Here is a 24,405-nt window from a genome sequence, read left to right as displayed (position 1 = left end):
AAGGTTTCTGTTTTCCACCATAATGACAGGCTAGCTGGCGCATGTGCTTTTCCAGTGATTGTTTCCCTTCCTGTCATATAGTCCAGATGATGTATTACTGCATCTGGCTTTTATGGGGGTTCCTAAATCCAGTGCTCATATTTGTGTTTCATGTACTTTATTCATTGATCCATTTCCCTATCCTCTCTACTCTTTTCACAACTCATTCAATAAGATGGTATAATAATTAAAATACATGTATACATTTACCAAACAAGTCCTTATCTTCAATAATTGCCATCTCAACCTCTGTTCCAGTAATAATTGTGCATGTGAATGGAACTTGAAGAAGAACACTAATCTCCCCAAACGACTCCTTCTCCTTAAGTCTTCCCATATAAACAAGTTTTTTAACTTTTTTCTGTAAAAGATATAGACTTTTTTTAGTAAAACTGTTTGTATAATATGAATAATTATTTTCTCAGAAACTCATAAATTCGTAAATCTGCTTTAAAAATTAACAATTTGGGCTGGAGAGATGGTTTAGCTGTTAAGTGCTTGCCTGTGAATCCTAAGGACCCCGGTTCAAGGCTGGATTCCCCAGAACTCACGTTAGCCAGATGCACAAGGGGGCGCACACGTCTGGAGTTTGTTTGCAGTGGCTAGAGGCCCTAGCGTGCGCTCTCTCTCTCTCTCTCTCTCTCTCTCTCTCTCTCTCTCTCTCTCTCTGCCTCTTTCTCTCTCAGTCTGTCATTCTCAAATAAATAAACTACAACAAAAAAATTAACAACTTAATACAAATCAGAGAAAACATTTACTTATATTCAAGGACAATTTAACACATCCAAGGTAAAAGGCAACATTGTCATTTATATCTTGCAAATAATTTTAATAAATAAAAATGTATGAGAAATATTGGATTAGTTCAAATTAGTTCAAAAATTGGATTTTTCCATGTCCTATGATAGCAATTGATCATCTTAAATTAGTGCATTATATAAATTATCCATTGTTAACTCAGCCTTACTTGCAAGGCACAGTGATCAGATTAATCAGGGAAAAGCAGTGGGAAATGTCAAGATCAGAAGTGATGGATTAATTGAAAAAGTTCTGATTCTTCCCTGTGTGTGCTGTTTGTTTCATTATTATTTCATTATTGTTCTGGTATCCAATCTAGGGGCCAATACATGCTAGATGAGCATTATACTATCTATCTATCTATCTATCTATCTATCTATCTATCTATCTATCTACATCAAGTCCTTCTTTTTTAAGTAAGGAAAGTGATGTTAACTAACAAACTAGTAAGTTTCAAATTTGAGACTCTGTGAAGAAGACATTGCTGGAGTCAGTACTTGTGGTTTTGAAAAAAAACAGATGAGATCTTTTCTGTGATATCCAATTTATATTAAAACTAGGATTATTTTGAGATCAGTAAACCATAATTTAACAAAAATAATGCAGCTATACCAAAAATCAGTAGCAGAAGCCCATAAGCTAGAAAAAAAGCTATAAGGGAGGGAGGAGAGGGAAGGTCTTAAGGGAATGGTATTGTATCTATGCAAGTAGAATAATAGATCACAAGGAGGGGAAAGGCCTAAGCAAGGTCAAGGGAAGAGATAGTATAAAAGAAAGTTTGGTATTTGGGGGAGGAAAGGTCAATCAGAATTCAAGTTATTCTGAATAAGACATACAAAAATATGCTTTCTCACATCCAGAAGCCATAGATTATTAATAAAATATTTTCAGTGGCAGGGATTGGATAACTTCCAGTGAGTTATTGTCCAGAGAGTTCCCTGTTGCCTCCAAAACATTATAGGCTATTGCCAAGGCCCTTGACTCCTCATGAGAAAGAAATGGTAAGGCTCTATTGCTAAAGACTTCACAGGCCTGAGTGGCAAAGTCACTGAGAAATCAAGTTGGTGCAGAGCAGAAAACCTCCCTGTAGCCCAGCCAACTGAAAGCTGGAAAAATATGCACTGTATGCAGTCTTATAGGATACAGAAGTCATCAGCAGTGAAAACAGTGGACACTGGAAACCTCACGTTTGGCCAGACAGACCAAATGACTGAACCAGTGTAATAGTGGCATGTCTGCTCTGGGGGAAACCAACTGCTCTGTACTTGGACTGAAGGCCCACTCTATGGGTGGAAATATATGCTGGGTACTGAAAACCTAATTAAAAGCTTATGGCAGGAGAGGTCATGAACCTTAGGTTTATAAAGCCTGCTGTTGTCTGGATAAATGCATATATTACTCTCTGGAAGGACTACACTTAATGATCATACTCATATATTAATGCTACTCTCACTTCTGATTAGATAAGCTTGTCTTTTCAGATGGCAATGACCACTGGGATGACCCAAAAGCCAACATAGGGCTGAGAAGAAGGGATGGCAGAGCAGTGTCCAGCTCTGAAACATTTTATACCTTCCAAGGTTCAGGGTCAATTGTAGAAGAGGTGGCAGAAATAATGTAAGCACCAAAGGAAGGGTACCACTCCTTATATTCAACTGTCTGGACAGAACTTAGCCTCAATATCCAAGACCTCACAGTGCCTAGCAATACCCAAGCAAGATCCTCATAATAGATGAAAAAGATGATGACATCAAGTTAAAAGGGCCTAATGGAGAGAGGGAGGGGATATGATGGAGAGCAGAGTTATGAAAGAGAAAGTGAGGGAGGGAAGGGAAATACCATGGTTTGTTGTCTGTAAGTATAGAAGTTGTGTGTGTGTGTGTTAAAAAATAACATAATGTAATGCAATATAAGATATATAATATAATTAGTAAAATATGGAGATGAGGCAAGAAGAAAAAGAATGCAGTTATAGGGTGAAAGGGAAACAATAACTTGGAAGAAGTATAACTCTTTACTAAGTGTGTTAAAGTCAAAACCAATACAAGTTCAATGTTTATCATGTCTGCAAATAAATCTTTAAACTTACTAGAACCAATACAGTACATTCAAGTCTGCTTACACATTAAATTGAATTCCACTTAAGACTATCAGAGCATGAAGGATTAGTTCTAATATCTTCATTTCTATGCATTATTTTTCCCTTGTTCAAACAAATGAAATCATGTAGACTATGCTCTTTGGGGTTTTCAATTTTCACCCAACCTAATTTTGAGATAAACACACACACACACACACACACACACACACACACACACACACACACTTTTCACTGATTTGTAGTAGTTCATTGTGTGAATATACTACAATGTTTCTATTTACACGCTTGTATTATTTTATGTTAAGAATTTATGAGGATTAATATGTCTTTGTTTAGACATTTTCATTTCTCATTTGAGTAAACATGTATAGTAAAATTCCTGGGGCAAGGGATACAGTGTGTCATAGGCTACCTCATATGTTTTTAGTACCTTGTCATAGTTTTAATTGAGTTTCTCAATTAAAAGGATGCAAAGTATCTCATAATGTACATTTGGTCATTTGTATATTCCATAACATCATATTTTACTCCTTATCTTTCATCCATATATCTTATAATACAAAGAAAAAACACCCAATAAAATTTGTCAAATAATTGGACTGAAAATTTCAAAATGAACCAAACTAATCGTCAACATTTATGAGAAGAGTTATATAACATCCTTTATGCATTAGCCAGATAAATTAACAAGTTTGAAACTTACCACTTTGTTTAATGGTAGTCTAATAAGTCCCATGATATTTCTATAAATTTTACAGTATCCAGAATTAATAAAACCCACAAATGAAATGATGTTTCCAGTCTCCACTAATACTAGAAAGAAGAGAGAAAAAAGATACTTTATAATTCTTCTATATAAGAAATTGTTTTATATATTATTAGAACAAAATTTGACCTACTTAATTTAGTAACTACTCACAGTTTTATAATAGATTCTACAATGTAGACAATACATACTTGGCATAAAACTTAAAACATGTGCCTGACATTTATATGTTGTAATGTAATAGAGAAATAATCCTTGACAAGATTTGGCTCCCAAGGCAGTGTGTGATAGTAACTGTGTAGTGGAGGGAAAGAGTCTTAGAGCAGCCCTCATCTGTAGCATTTTCTGATTTCTATTTTAAAAATATTTCTAAATTGACTGATTTCAAACTTCCTGTAACTTAATGTCTTCTTGAATATTTAGCAATTGGTCTTCTTGATCCTGTAATTTAAGCCAGAATTAGCATCCTGTTGAATATACCTGTGTTTCCCAACAAAGGCTTTCAGTAAAAAAATGGCCTAATCAGAAGCCTCCTCTGCTACATCCTATGTAATATTTAACAGATTATAAAACTCCCCTGAGCTGCAACCTTTTAGCCTTTACAATCAGAAAAATAAGAATTCCTTGTCTATATGCCTATATATGGTAATTAATGCATACATAACACTTAAATGTCAGTCAGATAGATTTACCTGAGTCATGTAATTAGTACAAGTACTATTGCAAACTCGTGAAAACATCTAATAGCAAGTTTAAAATAAACTCAATTAAAACCTTAAACCTCACTGTACCAAAATATGAATATAAAATTTTGTCAGTATAATTTATTTTATAAACATAAATCAAAGTCAGACGTGGGGCCATATGCATGTAATCACTGCACTCAGCAGGTGGAGGCAAAAAAACCCACTAACATCAAAATAAGGTAAAGAATATCAAATTTCTTTAAAGTTAAAATCCAATAGCAATCATTAAAATACCATTTGCTATTAGAGAAAAAATGCACTAACAATTATTGGTAATCTATTTAAAGACAAAGGATGCAATATTTTATGATTTTCTTAAAATGTTTATTACTAGATATACTATTCCATTTTCTTATTGGATTTGATCTGAACGTTAATGATAAAACAGTCAAATGGTTAATCTTATGTTTAAAAATCACTTATTCTGCTACTATAAACATGTGTTCTGTTATCACACATTGTTTGTCTGCTTGCTTGTGTGTGTGAGACAGAGAGAGAGAGATGGAGTAAAAAGGAGACACAGAGAGTATGGGAAGCCTCTAGCTGCTTCTAACAACATCCAGACATTCGTGCCACTTTGTGCTTCTGCGTTTATATGTTCTGAGATATTGAACATGCAGTGTCAGGCTTTGCAAGGCATCACCTTTAGCTACTAAGCCTTCCCCAGTCTTCAAACTATGAAACTTATAGCCAATGATATTTGAAGTTATCTTAAAATGTCACACCTAATTTACATGCGTATTATTATATATAAATACAGCAATAATACTCTCAAAGTACCTTTTCATAAAAGGAAAATTCATACTAAAACACAGTACACTATTAATGACTAGTTAACTTCTGTAGTAAGTCAGTGAAGAAATAAGGAAAGGTCTATGCAGCACTCTGGCAATTGCTATATAAATACAACGAAATCCATTATTCTAAAGTTTCAGACTTATGCTGCTATAAAGCTTTTCTTGAAAGCCAAACCACATATAGGGTCATAAATATGAACATCAAAGAAGATAAAGTTCATAGGAGATTTTTGCGTGCTGAAGTAGACAATGGAAGGGCAAATGTGTGTATTTCCCTCATGAGGAAATCTTTAGGAATACACTTTCTTTACAACTCTATTTCATTTGCTCTTAAACTATTGTTAAGGAAGAACCTGGTTAGAACAGGCTTTGCATTTAATAAATACTTTTATAAAAGAACTCACCATTAGCAGTAAAGAATGTAGAAGATTTATTATATTTGCATTGCTGCAAATGTATATGCAGACATAGATTAATACAGATTATATTCACAGTGAAAGAGACACAAAGATACAGCAGTACATATGAGATTAATGCACTTTCTGTGTCCCAATTATGCAATGGTTTCCTAATTATATAGAGCATTAAAATAGATACTTCTGAATGAATATTATATTTAAAATAATCTCAAATGTATTAAATACCTGTCATATATATATATGTGTGTGTGTGTGTGTATTAGTTTTTGTTTATTTTTATTTATTTGAGAGCATCAGACAGAGAAAGAGTGAGAGAGAGAGAGAGAGAGAAAGAAAGAGAGAATGGGTGCATCAGGGCCTCAGCCACTGCAAATGAATTCCACATGCATGCACCACTTTGAGCATCTGGCTTACGTGGGTACTGGGGAATCAAGCCTTGAACCAGAGTACTGGGGTCCTTAGGCTTCACAGGCAAGTGCTTAACCACTAAGCCATCTCTCCATCCCCGAGTATATTTTTTAAATGGACATTTATTTTCTTTTTTCTAAATTTATTTTTATTAGATATGGACATAATTAGTAAGGTAAACAATACCTGTCGGTACCATCCTTTCCCTCATTCCTGTCCCTTTTCTGAAGAGGCCCTCCTCATTGAGGATGCAGGTTAACCCCATGGGGATTGTGGGTCAAGCATTGTGGGGACAGCGTTAGTTATGGGGAAGAGGCAAAGTCTATGAATAATGTCCCAACTTGTGGCTCTACAAATGTTTTTGCCCCCCTCTTCCACAAAATTCCCTGAGCCATGTTGGGTGTATTTTAAGTCGACTTCAGTTAGGGTCTCTTAGGAGTCTCTGGATCTGGGCTTTGGTAGGTGTTCAATGCCCTTAGTGTCTATCTCCTTCACCCTTGTGCTAATATCAGGTTCACCAAGAAAGCAGCACTCTTGCTCATTTCCCCAATTCTTCTGTGGTTTCAGCTGGGGAAGCAGTGAAGTACCATTCAGGTATGTCAGCAACTTGGGCTGATCCAGGTTAGGAACCACAGATGAGTGAGTCCATGCAACAATTGTCTTTCTGTCTTTGTATGAGTTCACTTTGTATGATCTGTTCCAAGTTCAACCATTTTTCTACACGTTTCATTGTGTCATTTTTTCTTACTCTTGAGTAGTATTCCATTATGTAGATATACCACATCTTGATTATCCATTCATCCAATGAGGAACAACAGGGTTGATTCCATTTCTTAGCTATTATGAATTGAGCAGCTATAAACACAGTTGAGCAAATATCTCTAAACTGAGGTGTGAAGCTTTTAGAGTAAATGCCCAGTAAGGGAATAACAAGATCTGTTAGTAAACCAATATTCATCCTTTATAGGAGTTTCCATAGTGATTTCCATAGTGCTACCAGCTTATTTTCCCACCAAAAGTGAATGAGTGTTCCTATTTCTCCACATCTTCGCCAACATTTGTTTTCATTTGTTTTTTAATGTTTGCTGTCCTTACTGGGGTAAGGTAGAATCTCATTGTTGTATTAATTTGCATTTCTCTAATGGTTAGAGACATTGAACATTTTCTTAAGTGTGTGTTAGTCATTAGCAATTCTTCCTCTGAGAACTCCCTATTCAGTTTTCTGCCCAGCTTTTGGAGTGGGTTGTTTGATTTTTTTATTGTTCAGATTTTTGAGTTTTATAGATCCTAGATATTATGCTTCTGTCAGTGGTATAGCTGGTGAAGATATCCTCTCATTCAGTGGGTAATCTATTGGCTCAATTTATGTAATGTGTGTGTGTGCAAAAGCTCTTGAACTTCATGAGATCCCATTGGTTGAATGCTTCTTTAATTTCCTGGGCTACTGTGGTTTTGTTCAGGAAGTCATTCCCCAGTCATATATCATGGAGCATGCTTCCTATTTTTTCTTCCAGTAGTTGATGAGCTTCAGGTCTTTAATCCATTTGGACTTGATTTTTGTGTATGGTTAAATGAGTGGGTCTAATTTCATTTTTCTACATATGGTCATCCAATTTGTCCAACACCATAGGTTAAAGATGCTATCTTTTCTCTAGTCTACACTATTGGCACCTTTGTCAAAGATCAAGTTGCTGTAGCTACTTGACTTAAGGTCTGGGTCTTCAATTTTGTTCCACTGGCCTATGTTTCTCTTTTATTTCAGTACCATGCTGTTTTTGTTACTATGGCTTTGTAATGTAGCTTTAGACTGGGTATGGTGACACCTCAAGAGGTTTTGTTTGTTTATGTTTTTTTTTTTCTCTGAGGGTATTTTTTGATATCTGAGGCCTGCTGCCATTCCATATGAATTTTGAGAACTTTTTTATTCAATATCTGTGAAGAATGATGCTGGTATTTTCTTGTTGTTGTTGTTTTGAGGTAGGGTCTATCTCTAGTCCAGGCTGACCTGGAACTCACTATGTAATCTCAGGGTGGCCTCGAACTCACAGCGATCCAACTACCTCAGCCTCCCAAGTGCTGGAATTAAAGGTGTGCACCACCACACCTGGCTAATGCTGGTATTTTTTAATTGTTATTGCATTAAATCTCTATATTGCTTTTGGTAGAATTTCCACTTTCATAATACTTTTTTCTCAACTTTTATTAACATTTTCCATGATTATAAAAAATAGCCCATGGTAATACCCTCCCTCCCCCAACTTTCCTCTTTGAAATTCCATTCTCCATCATATCCCCTCCCAATCTCAATCAGCCTCTCTTTTATTTTGATGCCATGATCTTTTCCTCCTCTTATGATGGTCTTGTGTAGGTAGTGTCAGGCACTATGAAGTCATGGATATCCAGGCCATTTTATGTCTGGAAGGAGCACATAGTTAGGAGACCTACCCTTCCTTTGGCTCTTACATTCTTTCCGCCACCTCTTCTGCATTAGACCCTGAGCCTTGGAAGGTGTGATTGAGATGTTACTCAGTATTCCAGTCACTTCTTTCCAGCACTATGATACCTTCTGAGTCATCTCAAGGTAACTGCTATCTGAAAAGAGAAGGTTCTCTACCCAAAGTGAGAACAGCATTAATATAAGGGTATGAATATTAAGAAAAGTGCTTACTGGGCAGTTTGATAAGCATAGTATATACATTTATCCAGACATCAACAGATGTTATACCCCTGGAGCTCATGACTACCCCTGTTTTAAATTTTCAGTATCAGGGATGTATTCCCTCCCATGGAGCGAGCCTCCAGTCCAATTGAAGGGCAGTTGGTTTCCACCATGATATATGTACCCCTATTGCACCCATTGGCTCATTTGGCTTGGCTGGCCAATTATAAGGCTTGAAGTGTCCACTGTTGAGTATCTTCACTGGTGGTATCTCTTTCTCCCATTGAACTGCATGTAGAATGGTTTCTTCTAGCTTTTTGTCAGCTGGTTTACATGGAGGAGGTTATCAGCTCAGTTCCAGCAGGATTTCTCAGTGGCCTTGCAGCCCAAGTATGTGGAGTCTTCAGCAATAGGGTCTTACCATGTATTCCTGGTGGGAAACCAAAGGCCTCAGCAATGGCCTATAATGTTCTGGGGGCATCAGGGCAGTTTCATAATATTAATTCTACCTATATTGGAGCATGGGTATTCTTTCCAGCTTCTCAAGTCCTCCTTGATTTATTTCTTGAGGTTTTTTTTTTTTAATGTTTTGATTATACAGTTCTGTCACAGCATTAGTTAGTGTTATTCTAAGGTATTTAATTATTTTGTTGTTGCCATTGAACTGGGACTGCCTCACTGATTTCTTTCTCTGTATATTTGTCCTTTGCATATGAAAAAGCTGCTGATTTTGTGCATCAATTTTGTTTCTATACTGCCACTTTACTTTAGGAGTTTATCACATTCAGAAGTTTTGAGATGGAGACTTTTGGGTCACATATGTACAGAATCATGACATCTTCAAACATCTTTAACTTGACAGCTTCCTTTCCAGACTGAATCCTTTTAATTCTTTCTCCTCTCTTATTGCTTGGGGTAGTATATCTAGTACTATTTTGAAGAGTAGTGGTGAGAGTGGGCCTCCTGTCATTTTTCCCAATCTCAGTGGGAATTATTGATTCTTTCCCCATTAAGTATTATTTGTACTTTAGGTACTTTATATATAGCTTTTATAGTGTTGAGCTATAAAACCTCCAGGCCTATTCTTTCTAGTATTTTGATCATGAAGTGTTCGATTTCCTCAAAAGCCTTCTCTGCATTAATTGAGATGATCATGTGGATCTTATGGTTCTGTTCATTTTACGTTGACTGATTTCCATATGTTGAACCTTACCTGCATCTCTGGGGTGAAGCCTACTTGGTCAAAGTAGAGAATACTTTTGATCTGTTGTTGAATTCTATTTGCAATGTTTTTGTTCAGGGTCTTTGCATCTAAGTTCATGAGGGATATAGCCCTATAGTTTTCTTATCTTGTTGCATCTCTGTCTGGTTTTGCCATTAGGGTGATGCTAGCTTCATAAAAGAAGTAGGGAGGGGAGGGGCGGGAGAGATGGCTTAGTGGTTAAGGAACATGCCTGTGAAACTGAAGGACCCGGGTTCAATTCTCCAGGTCCCACATAAGCCAGATGCATATGGTGGCATATGCATCTGGAGTTTTTTTTTGTGACTACAGGCCCTGGTATGCCAATTCCCTCCCTCTCTCTCTCTCTCTCTCTGTCTCTGTCTCTCTCTAATAAATAAATAAATGAAAATAAAATCTAAAAAATAAGAAGTTGGGGAGGATTTCCTGGTCTCTGGTTATGCAAAATTTTGAGAAAAATTGGTTTCTTCTTTTAATGAAGGTTTGATAGAATTTGACTGAGAAGCCATCTGGTCCTGGACTTTGTGTGTGTCGGGGGGGGGGGGGGGTATGGGGGAGTTGATTTACTTTTCAATCTCCACAGGTGTGATAGGTTTATTGAGGAGATTAATCTGCTTTGGCTTGAGTTTTGGTAGGTGGTATGTGTCTAGGAATTCATCCATTTCTTCCAGATTATTCATTTTTGTGGAATCGAGGTTTTGGAAGAATACCCTGATAATTTCCTTGATATCTGTTGTGCTTTTCCTTTTTTCTTTTCTGATTTTGTTTAGATTTCTTTTATTCTTTATTTTTTTTTTGCTTGATCAAATTAGCCCCAGGTTTGTCAATCTTATTTTTTCCAAGAAACAGCTCATTTCATTGATTTCTTTGCGTTCTTAGTTTCCAGTTCATTAATTTCTCCTCCAATCTTTATTATTTCTTTCTGTTTGTAGCTCAAAATTGGATTCTTCTTGTTTTTCCATTGTCTTTAGGTGGACAGTTAGATTATTAATTTGGGATCTCCCTGTTTTTGTAATGAAGGCATTTAGGGATGCAAATTTTCCCCTTAGGACTGCCTTCATTGTGTCTCATAAGTTTTAGTAGGTTGTATTTTCATTATCATTCATTTCTAGGAATTTCACAATTACTTTTTTTTATTTCTTTCACAACCCATTCATTGTTTAAATGTGTGTTGTTTAGTCTCCAGGAGGTGGTGGAGTTCTTGATATGTCTCTTGTTGATTTCTAGATTTAAAGCATAGTAATCTGACACTTGTGGAATTCTTGATATGTCTCTTGTTGTTAACTTCTAGCTTTAAAGCACAGTGATCTGACATGATGCAAGAACTTACTTCAATTTTTGATTGACTAGATCTAACAGGCATCTACAGAACCTTCCACCCAAATTCTATAGTACAGACATTCTTCTGAGCAGCCCATCTAGCCTTCTCCAAAATTGGCCATATATTGGGCCATAAAGTGTTCCTCCATAAAATAATTTGTTTTGAGGGATACTTTTGCTGGGTAGCATAGCATGGGTTGGAAGGTTGGAAGACCTAGTTTCTTAGACTTTGAAATGTTCATTCCAGGCCCTTCTTGCTTTCATGGTTTCCATTGATAAATCTGACATAATTATGATAGTATTGCCTGTGTATGTTTTGAGTTACGAGTTTTAACTATGATGTGCCTTGGGTAGTTTCTTCTTTGGTCCTGTTTGTTTAGTGTTCAGTGGACTTCTTGTATCTGGATGGGCCTCTTTTGAGAAATTCAGAAAATTTTCTTCAATAATTTTGTTGAATATGTTCTCTATGCCTCTGGCCTGGATTTCCTCTCCTTCAGGCATACCCATGATCTAGATGTTTGGTCACTTTAGGGTATCCCACAGTTTCCTTGTTTCTGGTCACTTGATTTTTTTGACCTCCTGATCAATTTCTTCTGTCTTGTCTTCCAGATCAGAGGTTCTGTCTTGCACATGAGTAACTCTGTTGGTGAGGGTTTCTAGAGATGTTTCTATAATTTCTATTTGATTTTTGTTTTCTCTTGTTCATTTTGCATCATGTCCATCTCTTTTTTGAGGTAAAATTTCAGTTTGACTTCTTATTTTCTTGATGCTTCCTGGAATTCATTCTTGTGTTTGATCAAGCATTCATTAAGTTTAATCAGCCAACTGTTGCATTCATCCATTTTTTGATTCACCTTTAATCCATTCATATCACTTTAAGAGTTCTAATATTTTATTCAATCAAGTTAAGCCTACTGACAATTCTGTTCAATATCTTTGAAATGATTGTTGGTTCTTTGATGGTTTGTTTCCAGTTCAGCAATTCTTTTGATCAGGGTCTCATTGGTTGTTGTGTTTTCATTTGGGAAAGGATTTCTGTTGATTTCACCATGATTTCCTTGGAGACTTCCTTTGTAGGACTAGGCATCATCAGTGGAGATCTCTATTTTCTGACTTTCATTGGTTTTGGGGCATTGTTGTTTATCCATTTTAGTGATACTTTTTATTTTATTGAGTATGAAGCAAGTTTTTTTGTTCTTTGGCCAATGTGCCCTCTGACTCACCTAAACAGGGATGTTGGTATGCAGTGGCCAGCTAGGACACCAGAGCAAGAGGTCTGATTGCATAGCCCACACAGGGACCAGACCTACCAAGCAAATCACAGTGGGAACTCCCAGGACCAAGGCACTGGGAGGATCCAGGGAACAATGATCTGGTGCTTGCAGTGCCTGCACACCCTCCAGCACAGGGTACCTGGACCAGGGAGCTGACATGAACTGGGAAGCACTCACACAATCTCTGTTGCAGGGAACCCAGACTAGGGAACTGGGAGGAGAAGGAAAATAGTGGCCTGGCCTACTCACTCTGTGCTACCTGCCCACACACCCTCCTTTATAGACAACCTGGAACAGGGAGCTAGGAGGAGCAGGGAAACAAGGGTCTGGCCTACTTGCTCCAGACCACATCGCCGGCACACTTTCTGGTACACGGAACACCCAAAAATGGGCATTTTATTTAGTGTCACAATAAACCTGAGTTTGTCAATTACTAATTTAGAATTTTCTAAAAGATAAACAAAAATGTAAAGATTATAAAATTCCTGAAAAACTTCTAATTAATTTTTTTAAATTATATATATATATATATATACAGACATATTTTATGTAAATTATCAGTGAATGACTGGTTATGCATTTCAACAAAATGAAAGATATAAAAGGGCTGTATTTCATTGACTATGACTCCTGAGCTTGCCCTTGCCTCCTTTTTCTAATTTCAAAGATAGGACAAATTGTGGAATCCTAGAGCCATCTTCAGATAAGGGCAGAAGGCACTATGAGACTTCACATTCAGCCAAAATGTTATGAACCCAAAGTTTCCCTAAACATGCTCACTAACTTCAGGTATTATTCCAATATCACCTCAATGAAATTGGGCATTAATCAGCTCCTCTCGACTTCCTTATTTTGTGCACTAGTTACTTCATCATTGCTAGAATAAGGCATCTGACAAAGATCAGCTCAGGGGAGTAAAGGCTTATTTCAGTTTAGAGATCTAGGTTATAGTCCACATGGCAAGGAAGGAATGTAAGCAATAGCTTGAAAGAGCTGGTCACATTTAGTTCACAGTGAGGAAACAAAGGGCAATGAATGCTGATATTCAGCTAGATCTCTCCTCTGTATACAGTCCAGGGTCTCAAGCCATAAAAAGATGGCAACCAGACTTACAATTAACCTTAACATGAGAATCCATTCCAAGCATACCCAGAAACTAAGAGAATGCAGATAATCCCTCACAGATTAATCTAGGTCCTGTCAAATTGACCTTTAATGTAAACCATCACCCTTGATTCTTGTCTTCTCCATTACTTTCTAAACTTCTTTCTAATTTATCAACATTTTAAGTGTACTCTTATTGGATATTTCATTCTCTACATATTAGGATGCAAGCTCCACACAAACAAGATGTTTTAAATCATTTTTCACTATGGTACCTGCATATAATATATAATAATTCAATAAATATTTCTTGAATGAATGAAAAATTTTGTTATAAAGAAAGGGCTCAAAAGATTGCTTAGTGGCTAAAGGCACCCATTCTCTCTCTCCCAAGTAAATAACTTAATTAATTAAAGTATTTTTAAAATATTCCATTAAAAAACAATAGTTTACCTGGGTATAAGGTAAAACTAAGAGGCTAGAGAGATGGTTTAGGGTTTAAAAGGTGCTTGTCTGTGAAGTCTAAGGACAAAGGTTTGATTCCCCAGTACCCATGTAAACCAGATGTACAAGGTGGCTACATTTATCTGGAGTTCATTTGCAGTCACTAGAGGCCCTGGCATGCCCATTCATTCTCTCCTCTCTCTTGAATAGGAATAGAAAGTTTAAAAAACAGATAACTCAGAATATGATGGTTTATGCATATTTGAAACCATTCCAATTGAAAACTCTGGTTAAATTTTTAAGCTAATCTAAGGGAGTAAAAAATTTCTCAAACTAGTAATTAAAATAAAGTTCACAGTCAAAGAGGAAAAAGCACTAGAGACAATGGAAACTACATGTGAAAGATTGGATTTGGAATCCTCCTACATAGCCCAAAATGCAATATTCTCACAGGGTAAACTGGAAGAAAAAGAAAGCCAACTCAAAGAGACAGTTCTTCTTTTGCTTCTTTTAGTTCTTGAGCTGAACAGATGGAAAATTCCTAATTACAAAGTCATAGTATTGGAGCTAGAATCAAATCCTGCTGTAATACAGCAAGCCCCTGTAATTAATTATGAATTCTCAAATTACAGTAGGTTTTAGTGACTGTATGTTTTCTTCTAAGGAATTAAAATTTTCTATGAATGATCAAAACTCCACAGAATTCTATCAGATATGATAGATAAACCTCAATGAAAAAAAAAATATATATATATTCATACATACACATACATGTACTTAGAGAGAGAAAGAGGGAGAGAGAAAGAGAATGGGTGTATGTACCAGGACCTCTCTCCAGCCACTGCAATCGAACTCCAGACATATGTAGCACCTTATGCATCTGGCTTATCTCAATAATATGATGCTCTAAACTAAAGATTAAGCTAAAAGCAGAGAGGTAGTGATAGATTCTTAATGGTTTAGCAAATTCAAATTACCCATTACATAACTTCATATGATAGCCAGGGTCAAAACACTACAGTCAGTAAATAAATTTAGGTTTCAGAAGACCATGCATTTGAGTAATAATTTGGATCAAAATTAAAAACTAATTGTACAGTCAGCTCTTAATGCATGTTACCTATATTCCTCAACTATCACTTTTTCTGCCAATCATGGGATGGACAGTCCTCCACACAGTTCTCATTCTTCCAAGTGCCTCCTTATCTGAGGGTTTAGACATACTCTCACTGTTCTCTTTTTGTCTCAAATGAGCTGGCAGTTGATCACTAAAACCTTTCTGCCCTATTTTGAAGAAAAAAAAAAAAAAGCACAAGGTAGTAACATTCTAGTATTAGTTACCAGTGTCTCTTTCTTATGTAATCCTATTAAACCTTACATGTTTAAATTGGCATTAGTCTACAGCTTTGAACATGAAAGAGAGAAAGAAGAAGACTGAATCAAAACCAGAACAACAGGTTTCTATATTATTTCTTTCTTTACAATTTCCATGTTTTTATCTTTGATATTTATGATATTTTTAGGGGACTGGAGCTCTAAGATCTGTATATGAGTTCTGGTAATATTGTTGCCCTGTAGCTTTGTCTTTTGAGAATCTGATCAATTTAGAATTGTATGTTTGACTGCCTATCTCATTTTAACTGAGTATTGCTTTGTAATATAGGATTTAATTTCCCCTGTGCTGGTTGATTACTTTGGTAAACATGTGAAATGCACCTAGCTTTGTCTACCACAAGATAAATGTAATATATGAGTTTGCAGGTAACATCTCACATGTCAATCCTTAGGCTTTCTAGGTATGTCAACCATATCTGGGACATAGTTTAAAAAACTGAAGGAAAGGGCTGGAAAGATGGCTTAGTGATTAAGGGTTTGCCTGTGAAGCCTAAGAACCTCTGTTTGAAGCTCGATTCCACAGGACTCATGTTAGCCAGATGAACAAGGGGGCACATGCGTCTGGAGTTCATTTGCAGTGGCTGGAGGCCCTGGTGCACCCATTCTCTTCTCTCTCTGTCTCTCACACTTTCTCTATCTCTTTCTATCTCAAATAAATTAATAAATAAATAAATATTTTTTAAAAAGTGTCATGGTTTATAGTCACATTTTTTAAATTTAGCTGATAAAAATGGACTTGATGTGGTACTGGAAAACATATCCAAATAAAATGCCTACACAGATGTGCAGACAGGTGTAAAGTTTTCTAAAAATTAAAGTGTAATATGCTAATACTAATCCTTGATAATTTTATGTCAGAAGATAAAGTAAATGTATTCTTCTAATATCCATATTCTTGACCTTAGATGAAAGTTAAAATTATTTGTATATGTGCTTCTTATTTAAATATTTAAATATATTTATGTTTCTATATAATGTATATTTTAATATCAGGCTCTGTCTTTTTTTTAATATTTTTTGTTCATTTTTTATTTATTTGAGAGTGACAGACAGAGAGAAAGACAGATAGAGGGAGAGAGAGAGAATGGGCGCGCCAGGGCTTCCAGCCACTGCAAACAAACTCCAGATGCGTGCGCCCCCTTGTGCATCTGGCTAATGTGGGACCTGGGGAACTGAGCCTCGAACCGGGGTCCTTAGGCTTCACAGGCAAGCGCTTAACCGCTAAGCCATCTCTCTAGCCCAGGCTCTGTCTTTTTAATTTATAGTAACACTTTATAAATATTTTTATTAACTTTTAGCATTATACATATTGAGATTATTATTTTCCAGGGGCCTAGACAAGATTTTACTGATAAAATACATAGTTTTATTATATGATTAAAATTTAAAGTTACTTTGAAATGTTCAGTGGTGAAAAGTTCACAAACTCTTGAAAGAATTTTTCTAAATTTTGCCCCAGCTAATTTGTATGTGCTTTTTTGCAGTTCATTGTTTCCTATAATTTATCATTTGAATAATGTATGAAGTAAGAATTTCATCTCAAATGATTGAATAAACATTTTAAAATAATCTCAAAAAGATGATAAGTCATGTGACAGTCTTGTCTCCAGAAATACAGAACCAACAGAAGATCTTAGAAAATGATAGATAGATAAATGATATAATAGACAGATAGATAGATAGATGACAGATGTTAGATGAATGAGAAAGAAATCATTATTAATTACAAGCCATCCAGTAATAGAAAAATACAAGGTAGAAATTCCAGTATGTCAATGGTATAGTTCAGCCGAAATCCAAAGTTCTCAAAACCAGAAACTCGATGCCATTTCTCTAAGTCCAAGAAGAATTTGAAATTAAAACATAATACTACTTAAATTTGAGCAAAACAAATACCTCTGTAAAAAACTAACAAAAATATGTACAAGTAAAAAAGCTAAAAAATTCTGATGAAAGATATCCAAAAAGATTTAAATAAATGAAAAGACTTTTTTGTTCATAAAAATAAAGATTCGGTATTGACAATTACAATATAAATCATTTGCAAATTCAGTGCACTATTAAATTCTTAGCTATTTTATATTACAGACACTCAAAAGTTAATTTGATTTTTATGATGGTCTAGAAGTGCCACCATACTATTGTATGAAACACACAAAGTTGGAAGACTAACATTAATGCCATGATCCACCACATAGTCATGATCCTCAAAGCAATGTGATGCTAGCAAAAAAAAAAAAGAGAGAGAGAAAGAAATAAAGAAAGAATAAAAAGGCAAACAGGTCAGTGGGATAGAATAGAGACTTCACAAGTAGACCACATACAAGAAGTCAAAAGAATCAAAAGTAGTCAATTAACAATGTTCTTTTTAACAAATTATGTACAACCACACATACATATACAAAAAGTAAACTCAAACACAGATATTATATTCTACAAATACTCTCTCGAATGAGTAACAAACCTAAATGTAACAAGAAAAACAATCAAACTATTAGTAAGAGATAAGTACAAGAAGATAAAGCTAGGTAACTGATGATGTTAGGTTTGGTAATGGCACTGACATTATGGTCCATTGAAAAAGAATGTATATGTGCATAAGCTAGAATTCACTGTGTAACAAGTGAAGTCTGTTTTACAAAAACACTAAATGATATATAGAAGATGATCCATCAAAAGCAATTACCTTGATTTTGAAATAGGATAAATGCCTAAACAGGCACATTACCAAGGAAGATAAAGTGATAGTAAATATACATGTGATTCTGACTTAGTTTACCATACTAGATATGAATTCCCTCCCACTGAGCGGTCTCCTGTCCAATCAGAAAACAGTTGGTTATCTGTAGAGGCTGCATGCCACTGTTGCACAGGTGTGTACTTGTCTGGATGATTGATTTCATAGTCTGAAGGGTCCCCTGCTTCCTCATGCTGTTGGTGACCATTGTCCTGTGGCAGCTCCAATAGGGTTTTCCAGTACTATGAGGGCTAGTCTAGAGGGATCTAGTTTCCTTGTCATTTCCAGCATGGTATTCTGATGTCCTGTGACCACACCCTGTGATGTCTTCAGCAATACAATCTTACTTTTTAGTTCTGGCAGGTAATCAAGTATTTTGGCAATGGCCTAAATTGTTTTGAGGACCACATGGTTCTCCCTGACCAATATCTCATTGTGTGTGTGGGGGGGGGAATAATTCTGGGTCTGGGATTTACTCCTAGAATACCATGGTTTTAAGGGTCAGCCTTTACTACCTGGACTATCGCCCCCCGCCCCAGATCTTTTGTTGGTGGTTCTATCTTGTACAATGTCATAAGGTCAAGAATGTCATAAATATGCCTATACAAAAACTATTGGAAATAGTCACAGAAATATTTTCAGTTCAACTGTTTAGAGATGTTAAGTATGTTTTGTCTAAGCTTTTATAACTGAATTTATTGCCTTTCCTAACTAAAAGCACTGATGTGAAAGTAGTTACATTGTTACACTTAACCAAATCATACACATTATACGATGAAAAAAGCACAGTTCTTTAAAATGTCTGAAATAGTTAAGAAGTAAATGATGAAAAGTTAAATACAAACAAGTGACTTAAATATTGTTCAGTCCAAATCAATTTTCCTTTTGGAGTTAATGTCTCTCTGTGTGAGAGGAAATCTGGACTTCATTTTGGAATGTGTAATTATTCTAAAAAACACTCTAAAAGGGAATTTTAGTTGGAGTATCACTTTACAACAGTGCAATTGCTCAAGAAGATAAAGGAAGAGATGAAGTTTTGTTGCTGAAATATAAAAAAAAAAATTCAAAAATATTTAATGCAAAAACATCAAATAAATTATGCAGGTTCATACAGACCATACCTTTAATCTCTCTGAGCTTAATATGAGCTACATAGGATTTCTTTTTCTTGACTGGTTAGTTGAGTCCCTATTGTTACTGTTAATTTTAATCCTTCAGATACCTCTAATCTATCAATATTTGTTAAATAAAACTAAAAGAAATAAATCAAGGGAAATATGCAGTTTCTATAATGAGTTTATCATTAATCTATTCAGTGAAAGTATATTCAATAAAAGTATATTCAATGATGAAAATGTTTTTTTTAGTAATCTATTTGTTTTGTCACAAGGAATTTTTCAATGAGGTATACCTTTGTGTTTATTCATTTATGATTTATCGAGTTCATATAGATTATTTTATGAATACCCTTTAGAGCTTAATTTATGTGAGGTAAAAAGTGTCAAGTAAGGTTAATGGAAAAGAGAATTGTATCTGTAAGTTGTCTGTTTTATTACTGTTTTAGGCATCGCATTTAAAACAATTGTAAACATTGACAACATGAAAAGTCAGGCTCATTACCTTTTATTAGGCACTGGATTTGTTGTCCATGGGCAATTCTAGTAGACATTTATTGCTATTCTTTGCTTCTTTGTCATGGAAGTCCTAAGTCACATTTTTTTGAAGCTAATTTGTGTCATCTAATTACTGATGTACTTATTTGATTTTTTTTGTTTTTATTTTTTTGTTTGTTTGTTTGTTTTTAATTGAGCTCATAATTTATTTATAAGTAGGTGCTATATTTCTTACAATTTATTTAGATACACACACACAAGTACTTATTTGTTTTTTATCTTTACTTTTATTTATTTATTTAATTACTGTTTCCATTTTTTGCATGTTTATGTGGTAAGGGTGTGTGTGCAAGTTTATATGAGTATTGACCTTTGGACACGCATGAACATGTGTGCACAAGTCAGTTGAGATCAGAAGCTTCCAGATGTCTTTGCAAATCACTCTCTACCTTATTTATTGAGACTGGATATGTCACTAAAGTCAGAGATCACTGATTTGGCTAATCTAGCTGACCAGCTTGTTTTTCCTCCTGCACCACCACTGGATTATAGATGTACAATGATTCTCCTAGCATTTCACGTGAGCTAGTGATACAAACATAGGTCCTAATGCTTGCAACTGCTTGGCTGATTGAACCATCGTCCCAGCTTTGCATTATTCTAGTTATTAAATAAAATGCTATTTTTCTTTTAATATTCTATGTGTCTTAAGGTACCTCCGATCTCTAGTTATACTCTCTCCCCTCAAGTCACACCAGGACTGCTTTGTACACGTACTATTGTAAACATAATGGTCTTACTTTCATTTTCTTATGGGTAGGTTATACTGCTTTTAATTGCTTAAAACTCTTTAATTTAATATTCCTTTATTATCTTTATTCTCTTCTGACAAATTCAACCTCTCAAAACTCTCAGAATTTTGTGTATCATTCTTTGATGAAACAAAGGACTAAAGTATTACTTTAAAAACAAGAAGATTTTAGTGTGTAAATTTATGACCTTACCTATCTGTTTAATGATATTTCATCAGGGATCAAATATCAAGTTAAAATACAGATTTAATAGAAGAATTGCATCTACTGCTGATTACTTAATAATCTCTAAGAAAAAGGATGAAGAAAAGCTAAAAAGATAAAAAGCCCAGAACTCAACAAAATGATTATGAATACTTAGAATCTAATGCAAAATTTCAAACTATTCAAAAACAATTATGATCTATAATAAAGAGGGAAATAAAAGTAAAAAATAATCTTTAAAAAATCCTAGAAGAGCTATTTAGAGTTAATGATTGCAGTAGAAGCTGCAAACATGTTCTTCAGTGTTATAATCAGTAAGTAACTCCTACCCATACCCATATCCTAATTAAAATCAGTGTGTCACCAAAACCAAAATAAAAATACAATAAATCTATGAAAGTACGAAGGGATTATTTAGGAAGATGTTTAGCAGGAGTGGAGATAATAAGATATGATAATAGGGAGTGAATATGGTTGAATACATTTATAAATGTGTGAAATTAGCAATAATGAGAATATTTTAGACTAAAAAGTTCCTGAAAACTTTGAAACTTAGTAACATACTTCCAAAAAAGCCACAAGTAAAGGAAAAACAAACAATAAAATTGGCATTCTGACTAGGCTTAAAAAATATAAATAGGGCTGGTTAAGGCATATGCCTGCAAAACCAAAGAATCCAGGTTTGATTCCTCAGTACCCACATAAAGCCAGTTGCACAGGGTGGCATATGAATCTAGAGTTTGTTTGCAATGGCGAGAGGCCCTTTTGCACCCATATTCATTCTCTCTCTCCCTCAATACATAAATAAAAATATATAAACATCTTAAAAGTTTTATGTACTTCAAAACAATACTTAGAATAATTAGCATTTAACTACTAGACTAGAAAATGTGACAAGTTTCAAATCAACCACAGTCAATTTCTACCCAAACATACTCTAACAGTTTAAGACAAAAGAAACAGGATAATAGAAGTAAAGATAGAAGAACAAAAATCCAATGAAAGAGAAAAAAAAAAAAAAAAAACAGAAAAATCAATGAAAATCAAAGCTGGCTTGATACCTACATCAGTAAAATTGATGTATCCCCAGTTAGACTGTGAAAAACTATCATATACTAACACAAAATATACTATAATACTTATCGTTTACAAAGATAAATTTGAGTCACTAAGAAGTTACCCATGATTTGTCAAGGTCACAGACAGAAAGAAACAGTCCAGTTAGACCAGAATTGAGTGACCTGACTCATTCAGCCATGTTCTAAAATGTGCCACATAATATAATGCATCTATTCTACAATCATACCAATTAACATTTGGAGCTAGGAATGGTGGCACACACCTTTAATCACAGCACTTGGGAGGCAGAGGCCAGAGGAACACCATGAGTTGGAGACCACTCTGAGACTACATAGTGAATTCCAGGTCAGCCTGGGCTAGAGTGAGATCCTACCTCGAAAATAGAACAACAACAAAAAAGAGAGAGAGAGAGAGAGAGAGAGAGAGAGAGAGAGAGAGAGAGAGAGAGAGAGAGAAATGCATATGCCATAGTAACTACACACAGCTAATCAGCCACTACATAAATGCTGGTGCCATCAGGCTGGAGAGGTGGCTTAGCGGTTAAGCACTTGTCTATGAAACCTACAGACCCCAGTTCAAGGTTCAATTCCCCAGGACCCACATAAGCCTGATGCACAAGGTGGTGCATGTATCTGGAGTTCATTTGCAGTGGCTAGAAGCCCTGACACGCCCATTCTCTCTCTCTCTCTATCTCCCTCTCTTTCAGCCTGTCACTCTCCAATAAATAAAAATAAACATAATTTTAAAAAATCTTGTGCTGTTTTCTCAGTGTATTTTGGACATCTTTGTACTTTTACACACAAGATATCTTATTCTCACTATATGAATATTCCAAAGTTAATCTGACCACCCCCTTCTAAGTTTCATCCCACTGTAAAAGACTGCAACTGGGCTGGAGAGATGGTTTAGCAGTTAAGCGCTTGCCTGTGAAGCCTAAGGACCCCAGTTGGAGGCTAGATTCTCCAGGACCCACGTTAGCCAGGGGCCACATGTGTCTGGAATTCATTTGCAGTGGCTGGAGGTCCTGGTGTGCCCATTCTCTCTCTCCTCTCTCTGTCTCTCCCTCCCTCTCTCTCTCTCTCTCTCTCTCTCTCTCTCTGCTGTTTCTCTGTCTGTTGATCTCAAATAAATAAAAATAAACAAAAAAGAATTTTTAAAGAGTGCAATAAAATCATTACATAAATATCTTTAGACAACAGTTATGAGTATATTGGCATCTTAAATTTCAAGAAAAACTTAGCAGGTTATATGGATGCTCTCCTGTATAGACTCTGTCAAATTAATCATGAAATGTATCACAACAACTGACACACACACTACACACTTTGAAATTTTGCTTGTAATAGATGAAAAATGCTAATCAAATAAAACTAAGTGTTCAAAGTCACGAGTAAAGTTGTCAGTTGTTCTTTCATTGGGAATCACTTTTTAATTTCCTTAACTCTTTCTCTCTCATGTTCATGGTCTCTTTGTCTTTTTCCTCGACCTCTGAAACTTTGCTGTTCATTGGCACAGCCATTTTTATATTAATACATAATTCATTCCTTATCTATGAAACAGTTTATCAGCTTATTGTTGGCATATTGTCACTTGATTTATGAGTATTTTGTTATGTGAAATTGTGAATTGTATTACTCTAAGTATCTCAAGTTAAAACTTTTTATATTTTTTCATCAAACTTAATGGCCCTCCTCCACTAAAAGTTTAAAAATGAATCTATAAATGTTTTCTTATAGCACTTTTATCATTGTTTATATAGAGTCCCTGATCTAGATGGGAACATATTTGTCTCTGTCCATTGCTTGTCCTAAACCAAATAAATAATAAAGTAGCTTTTCATTACTCTTTTTGAAATAAGAGCTTTATTTTACACTTATTCTTACTTCCATATCTTTCACTTAATCTGCCAAGCAAAAATGGACTTTGTTCATATTACATTTTCTCAGTTTTAAAAACAATTTTCTAAATATTCTGGCTAGTTTAATTTACCACATAGACATTAATATCAACATAATTTAAAATTTTGGACTATTTTTAAATTCACATTGTACTAGTGAATTTAAATAAAAATATTTTTGCACTGGTTTGTTTCTCAGTTCCTAAATTTATTGTGCCTCAACATTGCTTGCCCTAGTTATTTAACACAACTAAGCACTGTATGTGTGTGTATATATATATATATATATATATATATGGCATATATACATCATACATATTGTATATATACACATAATTATATAATATATAATACCATATATATAACATACATGTACATATATATATTGTAGTATTCCATATATTTTATATATATGTGTGTGTGTGTGTGTGTGTGTGCATGTGTGTATTATAAGAGAGGGCAATGGGAATAAAAGAAAAGGTATATTCTGCTGTCATATGTAGAATATATCTATGTATCTGTATTTTTATCTGCATATATGAATATTGTATG

The 24,405-nt window shown here is 35.0% G+C and overlaps 1 protein-coding gene across 1 annotated transcript in view; it reads right to left on the bottom strand.

The window, feature by feature from the left end:
- The window catches only part of Cnbd1 (cyclic nucleotide binding domain containing 1), a 403,107-nt gene that overhangs the window by 91,679 nt on the left and 287,023 nt on the right, over positions 1–24,405 (bottom strand). The window contains 2 exon segments of the mRNA XM_045143551.1: positions 244–400; positions 3,642–3,751. Coding sequence (XP_044999486.1) covers positions 244–400; positions 3,642–3,751 — 267 coding nt within the window.

The sequence above is a fragment of the Jaculus jaculus genome, chromosome 2 (assembly GCF_020740685.1).
Source record: "Jaculus jaculus isolate mJacJac1 chromosome 2, mJacJac1.mat.Y.cur, whole genome shotgun sequence".
NCBI lineage: Eukaryota > Metazoa > Chordata > Mammalia > Rodentia > Dipodidae > Jaculus > Jaculus jaculus.
Note: the sequence above shows the minus strand (reverse complement) of the source record. Positions and strands in the feature narration are given on the sequence as shown.